This window comes from Protopterus annectens, chromosome 2.part0 (assembly GCF_019279795.1).
Source record: "Protopterus annectens isolate FY-2018-M chromosome 2.part0, PAN1.0, whole genome shotgun sequence".
NCBI lineage: Eukaryota > Metazoa > Chordata > Ceratodontiformes > Protopteridae > Protopterus > Protopterus annectens.
Genome location: NC_056728.1, coordinates 930,574,129 through 930,598,481, shown reverse-complemented (window position 1 = coordinate 930,598,481; position 24,353 = coordinate 930,574,129). Strand labels below are relative to the sequence as shown.

At 44.6% G+C, this 24,353-nt stretch overlaps 1 protein-coding gene across 5 annotated transcripts in view; it reads right to left on the bottom strand.

Moving 5' to 3' along the window:
- Nucleotides 1-2,486: 2,486 nt before the first annotated feature.
- HNRNPD (heterogeneous nuclear ribonucleoprotein D) overlaps nt 2,487-24,353 on the bottom strand; it is a 608,599-nt gene continuing 586,732 nt past the window's right edge. For all 5 annotated transcript variants that reach the window (XM_044061182.1, XM_044061186.1, XM_044061184.1 and 2 more), the window contains one exon: nt 2,487-2,812. Coding sequence is in view for 1 of the 5 variants with exons in the window: in XM_044061186.1 (XP_043917121.1) it covers nt 2,808-2,812 (5 nt within the window). In the remaining 4 variants the exon portion in view is untranslated. The remainder of the gene's footprint in view (nt 2,813-24,353) is intronic.

The window sequence follows — 24,353 nt, the reverse complement described above, 5'->3', positions numbered from 1 at the left end:
AGCCAGAACTCCCTCCACCCCCCAGTCCTTTATGATCCATTCCAAAAACCAAACTGCCATACTTCAACCACCCATACCAAACTGTTGGGAGTGGTCCATAAAAAAAACTAGGTCTATTGTACAGAAATAAGTCATTTTTAACTACCAGTAACTAAAGTTACCATTGCCCATGCTCTTCTCCTCTCAACCCTCCTACATGCTTTCCCTATACTAACCAACCTCCGCAAAGCTGACCTCTCCAAATTAAATTCTTGTTACAATAAAATAGCCAAATTTGCCACTGCACATCACTTAAACAACTTAATTGGTTATAACTTCCCCAGCTAATGCACTTCAACCAACATTTGCCTTTAAACTACTACAAAAACCAGATAATGCCCCAGCTCTCCAAAATCTTATAAGACCTCCTCTAGATCCCTTCGCTCAAATAGTAAATTCCTCCCTTGATGTCACAAAAGCCAATACCTCAGCTGGGGAAATCACTCTTCTTCTATTATACTACTAAAACTCTGAACAACCTCCCATCTACTGTAACCAATAGTAACTTCAAAATCCTACTAAAATCGAATTTGACACTTGGCTTTGCCCTTGTAACCATCCTGGCTAACCCTACTCTTAGTACTACTAATCAAATACTAATCAGCTTCATTAACCAAAGTCTATTCAGTTATCAACTATTGTACCTACACACACATTCATACATTAAATAACTCCTACTCTCTATCTCTTTGAAGCGTGCAGAATCACGCACAAGTCAACCTTACCCATCTCTAGACAGTATGTTTCCAGCATTTAGCTCTCTACATATGTATTGTGAATGTCTCCAAGTATTTTTATTTATTATAACCACTAAACTATTTATCCTATGTATCTCACCATGTATACATTCTTCATTTAACAATCTGCTGGCTCTATTGTAACTTACAACTTTTATTACCTGTATAAAAATGTGCTTCTCTATTACTATAATTGTATGAACTGTATGTGCTTACTGTATTATGTAATTCTTACTACTTATAATTTTAGCTTTTCTCTCTGGGCCTCCGCTGACAAAGGACCTGTGTCCAGTTGGACTTTCTCAGTAAACAAATGTTAAATAAATAAATGTGAGCCGCAACTGGAGATATGCATTTGAACAGCCTGGGGCTATGAAGACCAAAAGGTAGAGCACTAAAATGGGAATGATTGGCTACCTGGAAGACCAACAATCTTGATAAACTGGACAGTACAATATGCAGGTTAGAATCCTGAAGATCCAGAAAGCAAATCCACTCATCTGCATCTAGACAAGGCAGAACAGACTGCACCATGACCATCCGAAAAGTTTCCTTTACAAATCAACTGAGCAGACTCAGCTAAGTATAAGCTTTGGTCTATTTGGATATTAAAGAATCTAGAGTAAAATTGGGATTCTATTTTTTTGAAGGAGATGAACCTTCTTGACAGCCACTTCCCCCTGTGTGGGTGGCACATGGGCAGGTTGGGAAGACCGGCGTTGAGACTATCAAAAAAAAGGAAAATATTGGTAAAATAAAAACGAGAAAGCAACAAGTCCTACATTGTGCAAAAACTTAAGCTTGACATTAGTTAAATTTTTAAAAGGGGCAGGAATATAAAACTATACCAAAGAGCCAGGATTCAAAAGGCAATAGGTCTACATGAGGTGCAAGTAGTCAGTGCAGTTTTACCTATCAGGGGACTGAAATACACCTTCAGGGTATTCCACCCACTACTCCAACAGTAAATTTTGGCTCAGAGACATGCCAGGTGCATTATATTGGCAAAATAAAGTGCACTTAAATTTACCAACATGCACAGTATTAGAACTTATACTTCTACAGATACCTTCTACAAATATTCTACAACAGAGAGACCCTTTAAAAGGTTTAGCTATTTAACTTTGAAAAATGACTACCCTCCCAAAGGAGAATGGTGAATGAAAAGTCGCAGCTTGGAGCACAGGAAGTGTACAGGCAAATTATTTCAACGCTACCTCCCCTGCGACGATTACTTTGTTAGTCTCAAGACTAAGGGCAGCCTGTACTTTATTATTAAAAATAATCTGATGTACAGCGTACAAAAGATTTTTGAAATGTGACAATCATACGATTACTACTTACCTTTTAATCTTAATCCAGTTAATCTTAATCCAGTTAAATATGACTACCTCGACGGACTGTATGATGTACGATTTGCACTGATCCGAGCTCTGATGTCCATTTTCAGCATTTAGCCAAATCGCTAAACAAAAGTGATTGTTGCTACCATTTTGACTGCAGATCAGCTTATTTTATTTTGGATTCGTGGTTTTATAAATTCTGCAGTGTGGAAGTGACTTTGATTAATGGGCAAACATACAAACTATGCCAAAGTACAGCTCTACTTTGGAAGATGCACTCTTACTTCTGACAAAATGTTATTTAACAGACCAGTAGTCAAACATATGCAAATATGTACAAACTGTGAAACAGAAATGCACACAACACTTGTAAAAAATGTTTTATTTAAAATAAAAAAGACACTACCATACGACAAATCACAACAGGCTTTAACAGATCTTTTCAAACTTGAGCTACTTGGGGTATAAAAAAAATAGCTGTCAGGAGTACATCAATAAAAAGATAAAACAATAAAACCAGTTTCTTGTCACAATAACTCAAATCAGCTGCAAAAGGGACCATATTACTGCCATTCACAGGTGGTATGACACAGAAAAAATATATATACACTTCTATATACTTCTACTGGGTGGTGGCCTAAAAACCACCTCATACTCATCTTCAAATTTGAAGTAAAATACTGCTCCTTCAACCTAGAACAGAAAAAGAAACATAGCTAATACCACCAATTAAACTGATGCAGCAAAAATAAAATGTACTTTAACGCCACTATGGCATAGATTAAATTCATACATGAAAATGCTTAATGTTAAAAGCTTAACACCTTAGTCCACAAGCTGTAAATCCGAATGTGCATCACTTCTTAAAGATGATAGGAATTCTCTCAAAATTTGTATGTTACAAACATTAAAATATGGTTTAATTTTTTTATTTTACTAGCAACGGAAAACGATGTGCAAAAACAGTACTTGGTTCTTCAAGTTCTTAAATTTTCTGAACAATCTCTTCCAAGTAAATGGACAAGCCATCAACAGAATTCACTGAACTACAAAGTCTGAAGATCTGCATCTTGCCAAACACCATCCTCAAAATGCATGTCCTCGAGGGCATGAGAATAAATTTGCAAAGAATCCTTCAATCAAAGTTGGTCTTGAAGGATACAAGGGTATTGTTTGTTTTAACATGCAGGGGCAATCACTGAGTAATGAATCCATCCCTCCATGTTTTTTTTTTTTTGTGGAATGAAAAAAAGTTGTCGTCTTACCATAACGTTCCATCTGTGTTGTTTATCTTCCATTCATCACTGATGGGTTCGGTTCTGAACCCTGTCTGCCTAATACCAAGCTCGCGTACACCTAAAACTCTCGAGCCAAGCTGCTAGCCACAATGCCCTTCTCCCTGTTACCTCAGATAAAGTTTGCATAAGACACAAAGAAGTAAAGCAGAGGCCATTTCGGCGCAAAAACCCTGAAAACGCCACAAGGACCCATGAGATTCACCTGGAGCCTTTGGTGGGGGACGGAGGGTGGGATGTGATGAAAGATCAACGACACAGAGGAACGTTATGGTAAGACATAACTTCTTTATCGGATGGCGTTAATCTTCCCATTCATCATTGATGGGACAGAATCCCAAGCTACCTGAGAAACCTGGGCGGCCCTTATGAAAGAACATTCTTACGGAAGACCACTGCGCCAAAGGCCTTCCCCTGGAGACCATATTCAACTTGTAATGTTTGATGAAAGTGTGAGATTTAGCCCAAATGTCTGCTACGCAAATGTCTTCCATAGAATCTCTGGATTGAAAAGCAACAGATGTTGCTATAGCTCTAGTTTAATGTGCTTTGATATTGTGAGGTTTAGGCTCATTTCTACGTGAATATGAAAAAGCAATACAATCTCAGAGCCACTTTTGATAGTGTGACTTGATACAGCATCACACATTTTTGGACCAGAGAAGGAAATGAAAAGTTGATCTGACTTGTGGAAAGATTTAGTCCCGTCTAAGTAAAAACAGAGTTGCCTATGTACGTCCAAATAAGTGTAGACAGTATTCTCCTTTACTGGAATAGTTTGGGAAAAATACTGGGAGTTCAATGGTTTGGTTCACAGAGAAATCAGAAATCACTTTGGGGAGAAAAGATGGATTAGTACACGTAGTGATACTCTGTCTTTATGAAAAATTAAGTACGGTCTCTTGATGCAAAAGGCTTGTAATTCTGATATCCATCTAGCTGATGACAGGTACCAAAAATAGAGATTTCCATGACAGGAATTTGAGATCACATTTTGCAGCAGGCTCAAAAGGGGGTAAAGAGAGAGACTTGTAGTACTAGAGAGAGATTCCATGCCTCTAACGGATGCCTGATGGGTTGTCTGCTATGAAACACTCCTTTGAGAAAGGTCTTGCATAGGCGGGTGGAGATAAGTGAAGTGCCCGCTAATCCATTATGAAAGTTGGAAATAGCTGCTTAATGGACTCGTATGGTAGAAGCTGAAACTCAGAAAGGTATTTAAGTATAACGGAGACCAGAGCCGAGAAGGGATCTAGCATCCATTCTTTAGACCAAAGAGCAAACCTTTTCCATTTATCGCTGTAAAGTTTACTGGTGGAGGGCTTATGGTTGGCCAGAATGATAACACAAACAGGTAAGGAAAAGGGCTTCCTGCCAGGTGACTAACGGAAATGAAGAAACCAAGCTGTCAGCTTAAGAGTGGATAGATTTGGGAGAGTCAACCCTTGGGGGTGAGAAAGACTGGGCGAGTGCCCAGGATCCATGGAGGTTGTAACAGGTGAGGCTGGAGGAGGGGGAACCACACTTGACGAGGCCAGAATGCGCAATGAGGATCACCTTGCATCCCAACCAAATTGCTTTCTTTAAAAATAGGGGTATCAAGGGAATTGCAGTATAAGCATAGAGGAGACCAGTGGGCAAATCGTGAGTCAGAGCATCTCTCAGGTCTCCCCCTCTGGGGGAAAGAGGGCAAAAAAGACGGTGCATTTGTTGTTTGAAGGGGAGCCGAAGAGATCACAGCAAGGCTGGCCCCAATGGCTGAAAATTTCTGCAGTCACCTTTGGATTGAGAGACCACTCGTGTGGAAGGAGGATGCATCTGCTCAGCCTGTCTGCATCTGCTCAGCCTGTCTGCAATCACGTTGGAACTCCCCCGGATATGCGTTGCTATAAGAAAGCAGTCAGAAGCTACCGCCCAGTGCCAAATTCTCATGGCCTCTCAATACAGGGGGTAGGATTTGGTTCCTCCTGGTTTATGTACCAGACTGACATACTGTGTGTCTGAATTGCAATTGTTCCCGATGGAAGGAGCAGATGTAATGCCTGCAACGCCAACAGCACCACTCAACTCCAGAACACTGATATGCAGGTTGGCCTCTAAGTGAGACCACATGCCTTGGACAGTCTTTCCCTGAAAATGTCCAACCCCCTACCCTATCAGGGAAGCATCCCTGGTCACCATGGCATTGGGGTGAGGAGTTTGAAAGGGGCATCATCAAAGTTCGGCATCTGGCCTCACCCACCAGAGGAGATCATGCTTGCAAGAGTTGGTAATGAGGATCTGCGAGTTTAGGGGGGTGAAGATTTGCCAACCACTGGGACAGCAGGAGCCATTGTAAGTGTCTCGCTTGTAATCTCACCAGAGGAACTATCGGAATGGCTTAAGCCTATGAGCCAGTACAGATACCAGGCATGTTAAAGAGTATTGAAAACTGCCCCTATAAATTCCAGCTGTTGGGTAGGCTGTAAGTTGGATTTCTCCCAATGTACGGTGATGCCTAGGGACTCCACTAGTGAATGTGTTTAACAGACAGCCATGGTCAGAAGACGCTTTGTGGGGGCGGAAAGGAGCCAATCATCTAAATATGGAAACACTTGGAATCCTTTAAGTCTCAGATGAGCTGTTACCACTGCTAGACATTTTGTGAACACTTTGGGGGCCATCAAGAGATGGAATGGCAGGGCTCGGAACTGGTAACGATTGACTCCTAGCTGGAAGCGGAGACTCCTGGAGCATTTGTCCTTTCTGATGTGGTAATATGCATCCCGGAGGTCTATCGAGCACATCCAAACATCCGCCCATAAAAAAGGGGAGAACGGACTGAATAGTGACCATGTGGAATTTGGTTTGACCACTGATTTGTTGAAATGGCTGAGATCCAGAATGGGTTTTCAGTCCCCGGTCTTTTTCGGCACCAAAAACAATCTGGACTAAAAACCAGATTCGCATTGGTCTGGAGGGACTAGCTGGATGACTTTTTTGAGACAGCTTTATCTCATCTCTGAAGCCGCTTCTTCTCTTTAAATGGGTGGGACATTGGGAAGGCTCTTTGCAGGTTTTGGATGGGAGGTTAGAGGGATGTAGTAGCCTCTGGAGATTATTCTCTGCACCCAACGAACTTTTATAATAGAGCACCAGGCAGTTTGGTGCATAGAAAAATGAGTCCCGACTTGCTTCCAGAGGAAAGCAATCGAGCAATGCTTCAGCGGGGTTGATAAGACCACCCAGAGAAAGAATCCCTGGAGTCTTGGTTTCGGGGACCCCCTCTGCCCCTAAAAAGGCGTCTTCCACCACTGGAACCCCCTCTGCCTCTAGGGGAATCCTCACCACGTACATTACGGAAAGGACCTTGTGATTTCTTGTGCCATATTTTCCCACTCCTCTGGTTCTGGAAAAAAAACGCTGGGGCTTGGAAAAACGTAGGCCAATGGCAGACTGTCTTTCCGTCCTGCTCACACCTGGCCAGTGTGTCCTTTACTTTAGAGCCAAATAAGGAAGTTGGTTCAATAGGGGCATTCAAAAAGGGAGGACTTGGAGTCCACGAGGTCACAGATGTGCATCCAGACATGACGCCTCATGACTATGCCTGCACCCGCAGCTCTAGCCGCCCCTTCAGTTGCGTGGGACAGCAACCTCATGGATGAATTGGAGATAGATTCAAGGGTGGCAAGTTGAGAGGCAACCTCGTCTCGTGCCCAGTCAAACCACCAGTGAGGGCTCCAGAAAGTTCGGTAATCAAATCTCTTTGGAGCCGCGTGAAATCTGTCAAGTAGTTCAGGGACCTGACAGCAAAGGTCGCTGAAGCAAAAAACTTGCTTCCCCAGTCTGTCCACAGCCTGGGACTCTGTTGGGCGGGTGGACAGTAGGACTTTCTTCCACTAGATCCTTTTTCGTGGCCACTGCCACCACCATAGCTCCACCTGACAAGCCTCTGGACCAGTGGGGGTGCTACTCTGGGGGGGGGGGATCTTATCTGATCTCTGGGTTCTGCCACACACGTTGCACGATGAGCTGGACTAATTAGTCGGCAGGTGGGGTTCACCCAAGAGGTAAAAGGCAAACAGCGAAAAGCCTGAAGGAAGACGGACTCCTCCAAGGAAGGATTAGAGGGCTTCCAGCCACCCCCGTTTCAATATTTCCAGGATGTCTCAAAAGGAGACAGTCAGGGGGTGACCGTGGGGACTCGTCCCCATCATCGTAGTCCTTATCCTCTGTCAATGTGTTTCCTCTTAAACACCTTCTTCAGAGGAGGTTCCTCAGTGGGGATATCTGAGGAAGACTCGGAAGGATGGGTACCCTGAAGTGGGGCTTCCAGAGGCTTCTTCTCTTGGTGCCCTGGGGAGGTGACCCGTGGTAGCTGTAGCTCAGAGGGAGCAGGGTGAAGTTCCGACATTGGAGGAGCGCTTCCTGAAGCAAGCACCCTCCCATCACCCAGAAAGCAGGCCCGCCCAAAGAGAAATGGGAGCCCGGAACAGAGTATGACAACCTCAGAACTGGGGGACACATCCCCGCTCTGTCAGACCCACTCCCAGGGACGGAGCCTCAAGCAAAATAGAGGCAGATGTCATCCCCGAAGAGGACGGAACCGATAAAACACTCGGAACCGTGCTCAGGACTGAGGATTTCACCCCCCCAACCAGGATTCTGAGAAAGGGATGGTTCCAATGGAACCGAAACCCAAATAAGTGGCCTCGAAGCCTCAGTCAGAGCCACTGTCAGCACCGAGGAACAGGTTTCCACACAGGACGGAGCAATGCGCTGGGCTTCGGAACCAATGGATCCAAAGGAGGAGTATAAGTCGGAGTCCTGGGAGCGAGAGACCCAAACCCCAAAGGGGGGGGGGGTGAGTCTTAGGAACATTTGTTATCCCTCTGGCTGTCAAACAGCTGATCCAACAGGCACACCACATCAAATTCTGAAAGACTCCTGGTGGACCTCGTGGACACTCCTGAAGGGGAGTCGGGTTGGTCGAGAAAAAGGCTGTATGTCTGACCTAGGAATGGATCCAATGAAGGGGAGAATCGGGTCCGTGGTGTCTGAGCTATTAGCATCGTAGTCTCTAATTTGGAGACAGGTAGTAAGGGAATCAGTAGCGTACAAAAAGGAGACTCTGCCGAGGAGGCACTCTTGAGTCGAAGTTATTGGTTTCAAAGTAATTGCGTGGGTTGAAACCGCTTTCAGTGCAGTAAAAGGCGAACTCGGTGCTGTAGCTGTTGTGGAAGTTAAGGGCGGTGCCGTAGAGGTCAGTGCCAAAGGTGGTGCAGACATCGAAAATTCTGTAATGTCCATGACTTTGGTCAAAGTGGCAAGTGGAGCAGAGCTTGGAACAAAAGCAGTAGTCGTAGTTGGAGCCGATGAAACAATCTTATGCTCCGATGATTTGTGCGCCTTATGTTTGTGATACTTTGCCCTTATCACCAGCCGGTGAAGAGGGACCCAAAATGGGGATGTTTCTTGTCCTTCACTGGAGGGGTTGAGACCTCCAACACAGAAAGGGCCTCAGAGAAAGGAGAAACTAAAAGGTCTTTCGAAATCAGTTTGTTTTTCCTTTCGAGGTGAGAAACCCCCAGACAATAAACACGGTCGTCGTGCAAGTCGCTGTTAACGGAGTTTACCATTACAACAGGTGCAATGTTTAAACCCAGATGTCCTTTTTTGTCAGACATTTCCATGCACACAATACACACACACACTACTAGTACCTAAAAAGTAAGAAGGAAGAAATAGAAAAGATACCAACGATGGTATCAAGCGATACCACACGGGTACGGAGAGGGCGTACCAATGATGGTATAAAAAATATCCAATGGGTAGAGCTAGTTAGATAAAACAAGGGTAAGAGTGAGATTAGAAAAAAAACATTTCAAACATACACAGTTATCAATAAAATAGAACAGCTGGAGAGCTCGGTGAAAAGCTGTTATATGGCTACACAGCAAACAAGATCTGAGGTAACAGGGAAAAGGGCATTGTGGATAACAGCTTAGCTTGAGAGTTTTAGGTGTATGCGAGCTTGGTATTGGGCAGACAGTTCCGGGGGTCTCAGAACAGAGCCCATCAGTGATGAATGGGAAGAAGATTAACAGCATCAGATCACAAGTTAAAAGGATTCCCTGGATTTATGCTTCCAGTTTGATTTTTTTAGGGGTGAAATAAAATTGCACTTTACAGGGCTCTCATATGTACATATACACATTTGCACTATTAATGTGTCATCACCTGCAATCACACAAAAGCAACATTTTTTTTAAATAATCAACATATACACACACAAGCCACTTACTCCACAAACAGAAAAGTATGAAGCATATACACATAAGGGACATATTTACACTCAATTCTAATAGCACATGAAAAATGCCCTTGCGCCAAATGAACCTCAATTAACTTCCTGTCTGCTAAAGTAGGAAAAGGAGACAAATACCCCCACCCAACTTATCCTCCATTAAAGCATTTTTACACAGGCACACCATATGGATCTTAGCATGTGCAAATAACTTACACAGATACCCTTGGGTACGAAACAGTTCAGGAAATTTAATGAAGCGCCAAATTTCTGAAGCTGTGGCAGGAGAGAAATGAATTTAACTTAAAAAAACAAAATGTTTAAAAATCAGCAGCTTTCGGCTATATGGAGTCATATGTGATAGGAAAGAGGAGGAAAACTACAGAAGGGCTAAGGACAGAAAAAGACAAAGCAGATAGCAGAAGTCTATGAAAAATATAAATGGCCTAACAATATGAACGCAGAGGTCGCAGAAATTAAGGGGAATTAAGCCCCACTGCCAAAATCTGATCCTGCAACTCAGGGTGAGTTCATTTTACAACTAACTTCTTAACACTAGATGTTACAGCAGACTCACTGCTGCAAAAATGTGATCTCAGCAGCATGAAATCCAGACATTTGGCAAGTCTTCAGAAGATGGGCATCATTCTGCACCTCATGAACAGACTACATTCACCCAGATCATTATCCCAGTATAAAGCCAATATAAGCTCACTCTTTAGAGCTTTCTTAAAAGAATAATTTATTAGAACTCTCAAAAAAGGATCCCACCGCAACCTGCCACAAGTCAGAATGAAAACCACTCTAGAAACCTGGTCTTCATAAGGGAGGGCATTGTCCTAAGTGGAGTAGCATTAAAAGTACTAAAGAGGCAAGAGGCCCAGGAACCCTCCCAGCCCAAGAATGACTCAAAAACAGAGGAAGGAAAGTGCAGTTGTGTATACTTACCATATGTTCCGAGTGTATTCACTGTTACAGTCATCACATTTGGGTTATCTGCTTGCAGTAGCCCTCAGTCGGCCTGATCAACAGTCTTGGGTCCTGCGTCGGTTGCTGTCTCTTCTTCCAGTCAGGTCATCAGGGTTATAAAACATGCAGCCGACGTCATTACATCAGTTCTTCTTGCCCCAGATATCAGGAAAACACCCCTAATGGGAAGCAATAAAATATATAAAAATACAAGGTTGTACCTCTACCAAAAAAGCAAATACACCAAAAAGCTTTTAAGCATAGTAAAGGCCAGTAGAGGTAAAAGTCGTCAGGGGGCTGGAGGGAGGGTAACCAGGACTGCAACTACACTGGAACATCTACATTTATGTTAAGTGTACACAACTGTACTATGTTCTTCATGTTTCACTGTTGCGGTCATCACATTTGGGTAGATTCCCAAAGCTAAGGATGGGAGGAGGAATTTAAACAGCATTAGGACCAGCTATAAGGCCATGCAAGACTGCAGTAGCAAAGCCAGCTCTGGACTTGAGAAAATGGTAACGCTTTGTAAAAGTATGTACAGAACGCCAGGTAGCAGCTTCTAGGATGTCCCTGGTAGGGACGCCTCTGAGAAAGGCTGTAGAGGTAGATGCAGCCCTGATTGAGTGGGGTCTGACCTCCCCTGTGGGATGGTATTTCCATGGTGCTTATAGCAGAAATGAATGCAATGTCCTATCCATTTAGAAATGATTTGCTTTGAAATATCCTTCCCCTCTGTCCCTGCAGCAAATGCCACCAGCAGTTGTTCAGATTTCCTTTGAGGTTTAGTCCTGTACAAGTAGAATCTAACTTGTCTGTGAACATCTACGGAGTGCAGTATCTGTTCCCCTTTGTTCTGTGGATTAGGAAAGAAGGTTGGCAAATGGATGGACTGATTAAGAGCAACACTGGATACCACCTTGGGCATGAAGGAGGGATTGGTTCTGAGGGACACCCTGTCTGCATGAAAGATGATGAAAGGTTCCACTGCCATAAGGGCCTGTAATTCAGATACCCTTCTAGCTGAAGTGATTGCTAAAAGGAAAGCTGTTTTCCAAGAGAGAAATTGTAAATCTGCAGTAGCAGCTGGCTCGAAAGGAGGGAGAGTGAGTTTCTCCAATACAAAGTTAAGGTCCCAGGCTGGAGTTGCAGCTCTCCTGGGTGGTCTTAAATGTTTGGCCCCTCTGAGGAACTGCTTGAGCAGTGGATAAGAGAAGAGGGGAGGTTCTGTGTTATAATGAGCTGAAATGGCTGAGGCATGAATTTTGATGGAGGAAAAAGGCCTTTGTGAAGCATCTTAGTTAAGTATTGTAAAATCTGAGGTAAATTGGGCGCTGCTGTGCTCGTCCCTTGAATGGTTACAGCCACAGAATCTTTTCCATTTTTCAGCATAGGATTTTCTAGTACTAGGCCTCCTTGCCTCTAAAATGAAATCCATCATTGGTTTACTGAGCGATGGTAAAGGAGAGATTAGACAGGCTGCTAGGTTCAAAGTTTGAAGCTGAGGGTGCATAATCTGGTTCTCCTGCTGAGACAACAGGGTAGGAGTCTGAGACAGGTGCCATGGTGCCAACAGTGACACACTGCACAAGAGGGGCACCAGTGTTAGTATGGCCAGTCTGGTGCAATCAAAATCGTCCTTGGTTTGTCTTGTTTGATCTTTCGTAGTACTTTGGAGAGCAGAAGCAGAGGAGGAAAAGCATAAACTGATAGTTCTTCCAACTGAAGGACAGAGCATCCACTTTCCATGCTTGTTTGTGGGGAGTCCTTGTGCAAAATTTGTCCAACTGATAGCTCTGGGGGGAGGCAAACAGGTCTATATCTGGGCTCCCCCATTTGCATGTCAACATGTTGAAAATCCTTGGTTCCAGTTTCCACTCGTGTGGGTCCATGAAGTTTCTGCTTAGCCCGTCTGCCAGTGTATTTAGTTTTCTTGACAGGAATTGCGCTTGTAGATGCACTTGGTAGCTCAAGGCGGTGTTCCACAATGCCATGGCTAGTCTGCAGAGGGGGTAAGAATGGGTACCCCCCCCCCCGCTTATGTACAACATAACAGTGGTGTTGTCTGTCTTTACCATTAACTGTCCTGGAAGAATGTGGCCCTTGAAGGCTGTCAGAGCATTCTGTACAGCAAACAGTTTTTTGTTATTGATATGCAGGTGCATTTGACTTTGGTTCCGTTTGCCCTGAATGCACTTCCCTGCCAGGTGAGCCCCCCATGCATAGTCTGATACGTATGTTAGGGTTTGGGAGACAGGGGGTAGTGCGAATGGTAGTCTCGTTTTGGTAGCAGGCCTCTGTCCACCAAAGGAACTCTAGGCATAGACAAGGTATGATAGGAATCATTGCTTCTAGATCCTGAGAATGTTGACACCATAGACTTTTTAGATACCACTGTAGTTTCCTCATCTGCAGTCTTGCATATGGAATTAGAAGAATGCAGGCGGCCATGAACCCCAAGGCTTGTAGTATTGGTCTTGCAGATAGCAGGGTTTTTGTGGCCACTTGTTTGAAGTAGGTTGTTTGTTTCTCCGGCGTGAGGAAAGCCATCTGGGAAGTTGTATTCAAGCTTACTCCCAGTAAAATAATTTGTTGACAGGGTACCAGGTGTGATTTCTTTCAGTTTATGGTGTACCCCAGATAAGTTAGTACCTTTTGTACAAAGGCCAGATGAATCAAAAGTATGTCCTGGCTTTCTGCCTGAATTCGACAATCATCCAAGTATGGGTATATCTGAATATTTCTTTGCCTGCAAAATGCAATGACTGGAGCTAGGCGATTTGTGAATACCCTGGGGCAGTAGATAAGCCAAAGGGCAGTGCAGAGAACTGACAGTGCATGTAGCCTGCTTTGAAGCGTAGGTATCTTCTGCAAGATTCCCTGATTGGGATGTGCAGGTATGCTTCCTTTAAATCTAGTGTTGCCAACCAGGCACCTTTGCCTAGCATAGGGAACAACTGGTGAAGAGTTAGCATCTTGAATTTTGGAATCACCAAAAAGGTGTTTAGAGTAGACAGGTCCAGGAAGGACGCCATGAACTGTCTTTTCTGGATACCAGGAAAGGTCTCAAGTAGAAACTTTGTCCCTTTTCTTCTTCTGGTACTAACTGAATAACCCTCATGCTTAAGACAGAAAGTACTTGCTTTTGGGCCTCTGCCCACTGATTTGGGTGTAGGTCTGGCCACCCGCTTGGTGTTGGTAATGTGTGGAAGTGAAATCTGTATCCCTGGGACACAATATTTAAAACCCATTTCCCCTGGGTAATGAGTTCCCAGTTCTTGGCATGAAGAGCAATCTTTCCACCCAAGGGGCAATCAGTTGAGAAGTGCTCGGAAGTTTTAAAAAGAAGTCATTGAGACAGTTTACCATAGGGGTGTTTTATTACTCCCAGATTTGGAAGTGGAGGCCCCTCACTGCTTAGTCCTGCGCGTACCCTGGGACTGAAGCCTGGGAGCTCTGCTGGATCTGGGTTTGATCTGAGAAGGTCTGGAAGAGGCAGGAACGGACCAATTCTTGGAAGGCCAATGCCTACTAAACCTTGGAGGATGTACTTGTAAAAAAATCTTTAACCGTTTGCGCGGATTTAGCTTTTTCCTCCATCTTTAAGAACTTCTGCCTTGTTGCCAAACAGGCGGTCCTGGTTTAAGGGAGCATCCAGTAATTTCGCTTTAACATGATCTGGCAAGGATTGCTCCTTAAGCCAAGCATGCCTTCTAAGTACAGACCCAGTTACAGCAGCCCTGCAAGATGCCTCTAGTGAATTAAAACCATATTGCAAAGTATGTTTTAAAACCTGTTCAGCTGAATGCAGTAAATCCAGTAAATCCTTACTTTCAGCACAATCAGGAATCAACATAATTTTCTGTTCAAGCAATGCAATAATATACTGCTGATACTTTAACATACGAAACTGGCAGTTTAAGGCCCTAATGGCCAAAGTTGCAGAAGTGTATACTTTCTATCCAGCGCCCTGGAATCTCTATCGGAGGGGGTAGGATTTTTAGCAGTAGTAGCTTTAATGCCCTTGGTCCTTGTGAAATGGTCTCAGGATCCACAGTAGGATTTTTAAAAAGGAACTTGAGAGTCAGGGACCCTCTAATATCTATCAGGTTTTCTGGGAGCAGGAGGTAGAGAGTCAGGGGCCAAGCTAGATTCCGAAAAGGAATACTCAACAATGTCCAGTACGGGAGGTATGGCTAAAGGCCTGGTGCTGGGGCAGGAGTAAGAAATCCCTAAGCCTCTTTTTAGAATCAGAGAAGTCCTGACTTTCCCAACGAAACTGCTCCCTGAGAGTATGCAAGGTTTCACCAAAAGAGAAATCCTCTGGGGTAGAAGCAGAGGGAACAGAGTCCTCAGCATCAGAATCCTCATAGGTAGATAAGGTAAATCCTGGTCATCAGAGGAAACAGAAAATTCAGAATCCAGGTCAGAAGTATCAAAAGCAAACTCAGTCCTAGGTCTCAGAGGGGGAAGGTTGGCTTCCCCCAATTAAAGTAATAAGGTCTTCAGCCATTCTTATTTGTTTTTTAGGCACAGAGGCCTGACCATGTGGTCTGGGCGCCATTTTTCTAGGCATGGTATGAGACTTAGGCCTTGAAGAAGAAGATGGCTTCGGTTTAATACGCAGGTCAGTAGGCCTGAATACACCCTCAGAAGCCAATGCCTGCACAGCGGCTCCGGAACTATCCAAGGTAGAGACATCCGCAGGTTCCACAGTTGAAGCATCTCGCGGCATACCGGACTCCGAATGAGTCTCAGTAGAGGCCTGTGAATCTGAAGTAGCGGGTATCAGGGGCTGCGAAAGCACCTCACTGAGTACCAAACTGGCGACTGGCTTAGAAGCATAGTCAGCAGTTTTGGACCTAGACGGCCTGTCTGTCTTTATCTTTGTTTTTTCGGAATGTCGGTAGTCAGATGTCTTACCGAAGACATATCAGGATAACTGAACCGAGCACCAAAATATTTAGAAGCGAAAATATACCGACTGATAGTTCATGGTTTAAATAAGGCACAAAACCTACAGCGAGGTACGTCGTGGTCAGGGCCTAGGCAAGGAATACAGTACGAATGAAAATCTTTATGAGGTATTTGCTTTCCACAAGTAATGCAATTATTTCCTTTTATTGACCTCGGTTAAGAGCAAGAAAAAGTTTCCCCAACGGGGTACTTGGCTTTTATTTGAAGACTTCAGTTCTGAAACAAAAACGAAAATTTCAGGAGTTGGCCGACCGGCACTTGCGAACTGCTTCTGCTTCAGGCACTGCACGACAAGAAAGACTGATGTAATGGCGTCGGCTGCATGTTTTATCGACCTGACGTCACAGAAGAGACAGCAACCGACGCAGGACCCAAGACTTTGTTACTCAGGCCGAATGAGGGCTACTGCAAGCAGATAACCCAAATGTGATGACTGAAACAGTGAAATACGAACATCATCCTGGTTTAGAAAGAATGGGTCATACTCCAGTATCTATACTTTCTTACATGACTAGTTATGCTCTCTTCATTACTGTTCACTGCTGTAGTCACCAGAAGAGGGATGATCCTCAAAGCCTTCCATCCTCAGCGAAGGGTGGCTGGCTATGGTCAAGAGAAGGATGCCTCAATGGTTTTGGGTACTGCTCTCCTCCCCCAAAAAAGTAGTGGAAGCAGCTACAACACTGGTAGAGTGAAATCTGGTAGTTCCTTGCTACGTCTTCCCATGACCTACTTTACAGACAGAGATGCAAGGAGCTATCCATTTAGAAATGGACAGACAGAGGCATATCCTCTTAGTTTAACAACTAAGAGTATGAAAACCTCAAATTCTTGACTTTGTCCAAGTAGCACATTAGCTACATCGGCTTCAGTGAATACATCCCATTACGTGGGTTAAGTAAGAAAACATGTGAATGAATGGTTTAGTTTAGGCACACCTCAATTTTCTGCACAAGGAAGATGTTGTCGTACAAGTTTAACAAGTCTATGTGGAAGATTTAAAAGCCCTTTATGTGGCTGGAGCTTGTACATTCTACTTGTTTAGGAAACAGCTATAAGCGTGGCAATCTTGCAAAATCAGAGTGCTGTGCAGCTGCCGGCTCAGGAGGTAGTAAGGTCAAGTTCTACAAGATGCGCTTAAAAGCCCTGACTACACACTTTACTGGGAAGCTTGAGATAATGGGCACCCCTGGAAAAAAATAAATAAAAAAATAAAAAAACTTCGACACCCAGCTAAGGGGCCAATATGGGGGAACAGATTTAGTATCCTGACCGAAGTTAACTTGAGCCCGGAACTAAACTCCTCAGGACATAGCACAGAAGCAGAAACTTTAACCCTTTACAAAAGTACACTGGTCTCTATTTTGACAACAGTAAAGGGATTTCAATTTGACCAACACCCATTTTGGATGTTGTGCCTGTCACTACCACAAGAATCATTTGCACTTTGCAAATTGAGGTAGGAGTTTCCTGTACCAAGTCTCCTAGCTGCTTCTATACACTAAGCACATTCTTTCAGCAGAGGTGTCCAAAGGTTAGCAAGACCATATCCTTTACACATTCTGAATTTTAATAGGTGTGGGTATACTAAGGGCAACTTGGGGTATGTGAATATCACCTACTGGGACAAGTTGCCATCTCTAGAAAAAATAGTTGTGCAAAATCTTACCATAACCACAGATGTCCTTCTCTTCATGTTGCAGTACTCTTACTGTGGGATTCTCCGCCCCAGGCGACCCAAATGTCGGCTCCTACACAAAAGGTTAAGCCTGGTTGCTGTTGGTGCGAGGGACGTCACACGCAGGCCCATAAACCAGGGGCCTTATGTGACATCTGCATGCACAGACCTCAGAACTGCCCAGACAGTAGTCTAGGTAGAGCCTAATGATGCCATCGACCAGTAAAATGCCACTGACTGCCCAGTGTGACCATAGTCTAGGTAGTGCACCACAGTGCCACACAGACAGGGTAATGCAAGGGGATAGGTGAGAGGAATGGACTACTGTAACATGGAAGAGAATATCTACGGTTATGGTAAGATTTTCCAAAATTATTCTATGTCCTATTCCCATGTTGCAGTATTCTTACTGTGAGAGAGTACCACAGCTTAGGAAGGGTGGAGAGGTAGCCGATTCCAGCAATCCCTGCAGGATTACCCTAGTGAAACATGCTCTGGCTCTGGAGATGTGATCCAATTTGTAGTGTCTGGTAAAAGTATGTATAGTGGACCAGGTGGCTGCCTCCAGCACGGAAGCTGTGTCTGGGCCCTTGAAGAAGGCCTTGAAGGACGCTACAGCCCTAGTAGTGTGCCGCTCTGACAACCAAAGCAAGTCCTTTCTGTGGTAGGAATAGTAGATAGTTTGTTTGGAGACTGCCTTGCGCAGGGCTCTGGGATGAAAGGATGCAAAATGTTGATTAAACTTCCTAATGGTCTTAGTTTTGTCCAAGTAAAACCTTAACTGCCTGTGAACATCCAGGGAATAGAGTATTCTCTCAATGTCATTGGTAGAAGAGGGGAAGAAGGTGGGTAGGTGAATGGACTGATTTAATGATAGCTCATGGACCACTTTGGGCATGAAGGAAGGGTTGGTGCGAAGGGTCACCCTGTCTTCATGAAAGATGGTGCAGGGAGGGCATGCCATGAGTGCCTGTAACTCTGATTTCCTTCTAGCCAAGGTGAAAGCTACCAGCAAGACCATTTTCCATGTGCACATCTGTAGGGATGCAGAACTGGCTGGCTCAAATGGAGCCAGTGCGAGTTTTTCAAAGATAAAATTTAGGTACCAAGGCGGGGGGAACAGGTTTCCTCGGTGGTCTAAATTGCAAGACCCCTTTCAAGAAAGTAGTTCTGTACACTTACCATAAATGTAGATGTTGGAGTATATTCACTGTTGCAGTCATTACATTTGGTTTACCTGCCTGCAGGTAGTCTGCAGTCGGTCTGAATACCAGAGTCTTGGGATTTCTGCGTCGGATGCTGTTGCTTCTTCCATGACGTTAGGTCGTCAGGGGTACAAAACATGCAGCTGATGCCATTACATCAGTTTTTTTTGCCCCAGATGTCAGGAGTCCCCAAAATAGGGAGCAATTACATGGTATGGAACACCCCCAGCAAAAAGCAAATACCAATGATATAAGATATGCCAAACAAAAAAGATAGGTAGAAGTAAAAAGAAGCCAGGAGGTTGGAGGGAGGGTAATCACGACAGCAACAGTGAATACACTCGAACATCTACATTTATGGTAAGTGTACACAACTGTACTATGTTCTTCGTGTTTCATTGTTGCAGCCATCACATTTGGGTTGATTCCCAAAGCTGAGGATGGGTGGAGGTAGTTAAGCATTAGGGCTGGCAATCAGACCCTGTAAGACGGCTGTGGCAAATCCAGCTCTGGATTTAGAAAAGATAGGCAAGTGGTAATGCTTGGTGAAAGTGTGTACAGAGCTCCAGGATGTCCCTGGTAGGGACTCCCCTGAGAAATGTCGTCAAGGTTGATGTAGCCCTAGTGGAATGTACTCTGATCCCCAGTGGGGTAGGTTTCCCATGGTGTTTGTAGCAGAAATGGATGCAGTGGGCTATCCCATTTAGAAATGGTTTGCTTTGAAATGGCCTTGCCCTCTGTCCCTGCAGCAAAGTTGACTAGCAGCTGGTCAGATTTTATGAAAGGCTTAGTCCTTTGTCCAGATAGAACCTAAGCTGCCTGTGCACGTCCAGGGATTGCAGGATCCTTTCCCCTTTATTCTGAGGATTAGGGAAAAAAGCTGGCAAATGAATGGACTGGTTTAAAGCCACACTAGATACCACCTTGGGCATAAATGATGGGTTAGTCCTGAGGGAAACCATGTCCGCATGGAAGATAATGAAGGGTTCCACGGTCATAAGGGTCTGCAATTCAGACACTTTTGCTGAAGTGATGGCTAGAAGTAATGCTGTTTTCCATAAGGGGAATTTTAACTCTGCTGTAGAAGCAGGTTCAAAGGGCGGAAGCGTTAGCTTTTCCAATACAAAGTTAATGTCCCAGGCTGGAGTGGGAGCTCTCCTGGGGGGTCTTAAATTTTTGGCTCCTCTCAGGAACCGTTTTGACCAGAGGATGAGAGAAGAGGGGTGGCTCAGTATTATAAATGAGCTGAGATGGCAGAGGCATGAATCTTAATTGAAGAGCAGGATAGTCCTTTGTGGAGCATTTCTATTAAGTAATCTAGTATATGAGGTAAGCTGGGCACAGTTGTGTCCATTCCCCGAGACTGGCTCCAGGGACATTATCTTTTCCACTTTTCCAAATAGGATTTTCTAGTACTAGGTCTTGCCTCAAGAATGACATCCAGCACCTGCTTACTGAGGGTTGCTGGTGATGAGTTCAGGGGATGAGACAGGCGCTAGGTTCAGGGTCTGTAGCTGATGGTGCATAATCTGTCCCTCCTGCTGGGACAGCAAGGAAGGGGTCTGAAGCAGGTGCCATGGTAGCACTACTGTCAGACTGTGCAAAAGAGGGTACCAGTGCTGGCATGGCCAGTCTGGTGCAATCAGGATTGTCCTTGGCTTGTCCCATTTGATCTTTAGTAGAACCTTCGAGAGGAGGGGCAGAGGGGAAAGGCATAGATTGAGAGGCTTTCCCAGGTAAAGGACAGGGCATCCACTTTCCAAGCTTGGCTTTGGAGAGTTCTGTTGCAATGTTTGCTCAATTGATAGTTCTGAGGGGAAGCAAAAAGGTCCACCTCTGGTGCCCCCCACCTGTTCCTCAAAAGCTTGAACATTTTGGGTTCCAGTTTCCACTCGTGTAGGTCCATGAGATTTCTGCTCAAGTCGTCTGCCAGTGAATTTAGTTTGCCTGGCAGGAATTGAGCTTGCAGATGCACTTGGTTGCTCACAGCTGTGTTCCACAGAGCTGATCTAATCTGCAGAGTGGGTAGGAATGGGTTCCCCCCTGCTTGTTTATGTACCACAACTGTGGTGTTGTCTGTCTTTACCAATACTTGCCCTGGAAGAATAAAGGCCTTTGAAGGCTGTCAGAGCATTCTGTACAGCTAACATTTCTTTTTGATTGATATGCAAGTGCATTTGCTTTGGGCTCCATTTGCCTTGAATGCATCGTCCTGCCACCTCATGCACAGTCTGATGCGTCTGTTAGGGTTTGGGCGGCAAGGGGGTTGAGTGAAAGGGAGTCCCTTGTCGTGGTAGCAGGCCTTTGCCCACCAAAGGAACTCTGTCCTTAGGCAAGGAATGATAGGAATCATTGTTTCCAGGTCCTGAGAATGTTGACAGAGACTTTTCAAGTACCATTGAAGTTTCCTCATATGCAGTCTTGCATATGGAATTGGTAGAATGCAAGAGGCCATGAACCCTAGGGCTTGCAGTATTTTTCTTGCAGATAGCTGGGTTTTGGTGGCCAGCAGAATGAAGTAGTTTGCCAATTTGTTTTTCTGGAGTGAGAAATGCCATCTGGGAAGTTGTATTCAAGCTTGCTCCCAGGAATACTATCTGTTGGCTGGGTACCACATGTGATTTTTTTCGTTGATGGTGTACCCCCAGTGAAGTTAGAAGTCTCTTTACAAATGTCAGGTGCTGTAGTAGCAATTCCTGACTGTCTGCCTGAATCAGGCAATCGTCCAAGTATGGGTAAATTTGAATCCTTCTCTGCCTGCAATATGCAATGGCTGGAGCTAGGCATTTTGTGAATACCCTGGGCGCAGTAGATAAGCCAAAGGGAAGTGCAGAGAACTGATAGTGCATAGAGCCTGCTCTGAAACGTAGGTATTTCCTGCAAGATTCCCCTATGGGGATGTGCAATATAAGCTTCTTTTAAATCTAGGGTTGCTAGCCAGGAGTCCCTGGCTAGCATAGGAAGCAGCTGTTGGAGAGTAAGCATTCTGAATTTTGGAACCCCCAGAAAGGTGTTGAGATCCAGGATAGGATGCCAAGAGTTTTCTTTTCTGGGTACCAGAAACTAATAAAAGCCTTGTCCCTTTGTTTTGCTGGGACAGGTTGAATAGCCTTGACACTGAAAAGAGAAAGTACTTTCTTTTGGGCCTCTGCCTACTGGTTTGGGGGCAGGTCTGGCCATCTGCTTGGGGTTGGGAGTGAGTGGAATCTGTATCCCTGGGAAACAATGTTTAAGACCCATGTGTTCTGGGTAGTGTACTCCCAGTTTTTGGCATGCAGGGCAAGTTTCCCTCCTAAAGGTGGCAAGTACTTGGGCAAGGCTTGGAAGAGTTAAGGATAAGTCACGGTGAGATTTTACCATAGGATGGCAGCTTACTACTCCCCGTTTTGGATGTGGGAGCACTCCATTGCTTAGATCTGTGCATACAGAGACTGTAGTCTTGGTGGTCTGCTGCCCCTGGGTTTGCACTAAAAAGGTCTGGGAGGGACTGGAAAACACCAGTTTTTAGAAGGCCAATGCCTACTGAATCTAGGTCGCTGTACTTCTAAGAAATCTAACAGTTTGCATAGATTTAGCTTTTTCCTCCAGCCTTTTGAGGACTTCTGCTTTATTGCCAAATAGACGTTCTTGGTTTAATGGTGCATCTAGTATTTTGCTTTGACATGGTCCGGCAAGGTTTGTTCCTTAAGCCAAGCATGCCTTCAAAGAACAGACCCAGCGACAGCAGCCCTGCAAGATGCTTCTAAGGCATCAAAACCACATTGCAAAGTACGTTTACCAACTTGGTTAGCAGAATTCATTAACTCTTCTAAATCTTTATGTTCTGTACAATCAGGAATCAACATCATTTTCTGTTTAATTAGTTCCATAATATATTGCTGATACTTCAACATATGAAACTGGCAATTTAAAGCACTGATGGCAACAGCAGCAGAGGTGTATACCTTCTTACCCCATCTGTCTAAAGCCCTAGAATCCCCGTCTGAAGGGGATGGATTTGTGGACGCTGTAGTCTTAATGCCTTAAGGTCCCTGGGTCTCTGGATCTACAGCAGAAGGCAAAGTATCAGGGGTAAGGCTAGATTCCAAGAAGACATCAACAATTTCCAGAACAGCAGGGATAGCTAGAGGCCTGTGCTGAAGCAAGTTTAAAAATTCCCCGAGTCTCTTTTTGGACCGAGAGTAGTGCTGGCTCTCCCAGCGAAAATGCTCTCTAAGCGTATGCAGGGTTTCACCAAACGAAAAATCTTCTTGTGGGGAAGCAGAGGGAATGAAATTCTCTGCATCAAAATCCTCATAGGTAGATAAGGGTATGTCCTGGTAATCAGAAGGGTCAGAGTTATCAGACTCTGAATCTGAAGAATCAAAAGGAAAATCAGTTCTTGGGTCTTTTTGAGGGGGAAGGCCAACTTCCCCTAATTAAAGTAATAAGGTCTTCAGCCTTTCTAAGCATTTGTTTTTGTGGCATGTGGGCCTGAGAATGTGCTTTGGCCGTCTGTTTCCTATGCGTAGTGCGAATTCTAGGCCTGAAAATTTTGGTAATTTTGGTTTGAAACAAAGTAGTCAGTTTAATATGAAAATCGGAAGGCCTGAATACACCCTCAGAAGTCGGTGCCTGCAAAGCGGCTCCGAACCCATCCAAGGTAGAGAAACCCGCAGGTTCCATAGTCAAAGAAGCATCTTGCGGCATATACCGGACTCCGAATGGGTCTCAGTACATGCCATGCGAATCTGTAGAAGAGGGCATCAGGGGCTGCAAAAGCACCTCACTGAGTACCAGCGGACTGGCAACTAGCTTAACGGTAGCATAGTCAGCAGTCTTGGACCTATGCGGTCTCTGTCTTTAGCCTTACGTTTTTTTCAGAAGATCGGTAGTCGGATGGCTTATTAAAGCCATTTCGGAATACGGAGATCGAAAGCGAAAGAATTTAGCAACAAAAATAGCCCGACGACGAATAGTTTTGGCGTTGAACAAGGCACAAAACCGACAGCGAGGGACGTTGTGGTCTCGGCCTAAACAGGTGACGCAGTAAGAATGAAAATCTGAGGTATTTGCTTTCCACATTATCAATTTTTTTCTGACATTGGTTAGAGCAAGAAAAAAGGATCCCCAACGGGGTACTTATCTTTTAGAAGACTTCATGTCTGAAACGCTATAAAAAAAAAAAAAAAAAAATTTCAGGAGGCGGACAACCAGCACTTGTGAACTGCTTCTGCTTTGGGACCCGCACGGCAAAAAAAGACTGATGTAATGACATCGGCTGCATGTTTTATACCCCCTGACGACCTGACATCATAGAAGAAGCGACAGCATCTGACGCAGAAATCCCAAGACTCTGGTATTCAAGTCAACTGAGGGCTACCTGCAAGCAGATAACCCAAATATGACTGCAACAGTGAAACACTAAGAAAGTACAGTTTTGTACCTACCATAAATGTAGATGTCCGAACTGGATAGCATCTGCAGTCATAACAGCTGGGTTGCCCTGTCGTCAGGCAGCCCGTCAGTCGGCCGGATTCCAAAGTCCGGGTCCGGCTTCGGCTGATGTCGCTCTTCATCCGACGTCATCTCTGTTGGACTTGGGGTATAAAGGCATCAGCCGACGCCATCTTCCTCAGTGTTTCTTGCCCCAGATGCCAGAAGCCCTCCTGAAGGCTAAAAATTTTGGATAGATGCCAATGTTTCCAAAAGGATAGAGGTAACCACAACAATAAGCATGTATGTACATATATACAAACAAATACACCATAAAAGACTCCCCCCCATCAGCTAGCTATTAGGAGGGTAAACACCCTAGGAGTACCTCAGAGGGGAAGGAGGGAGG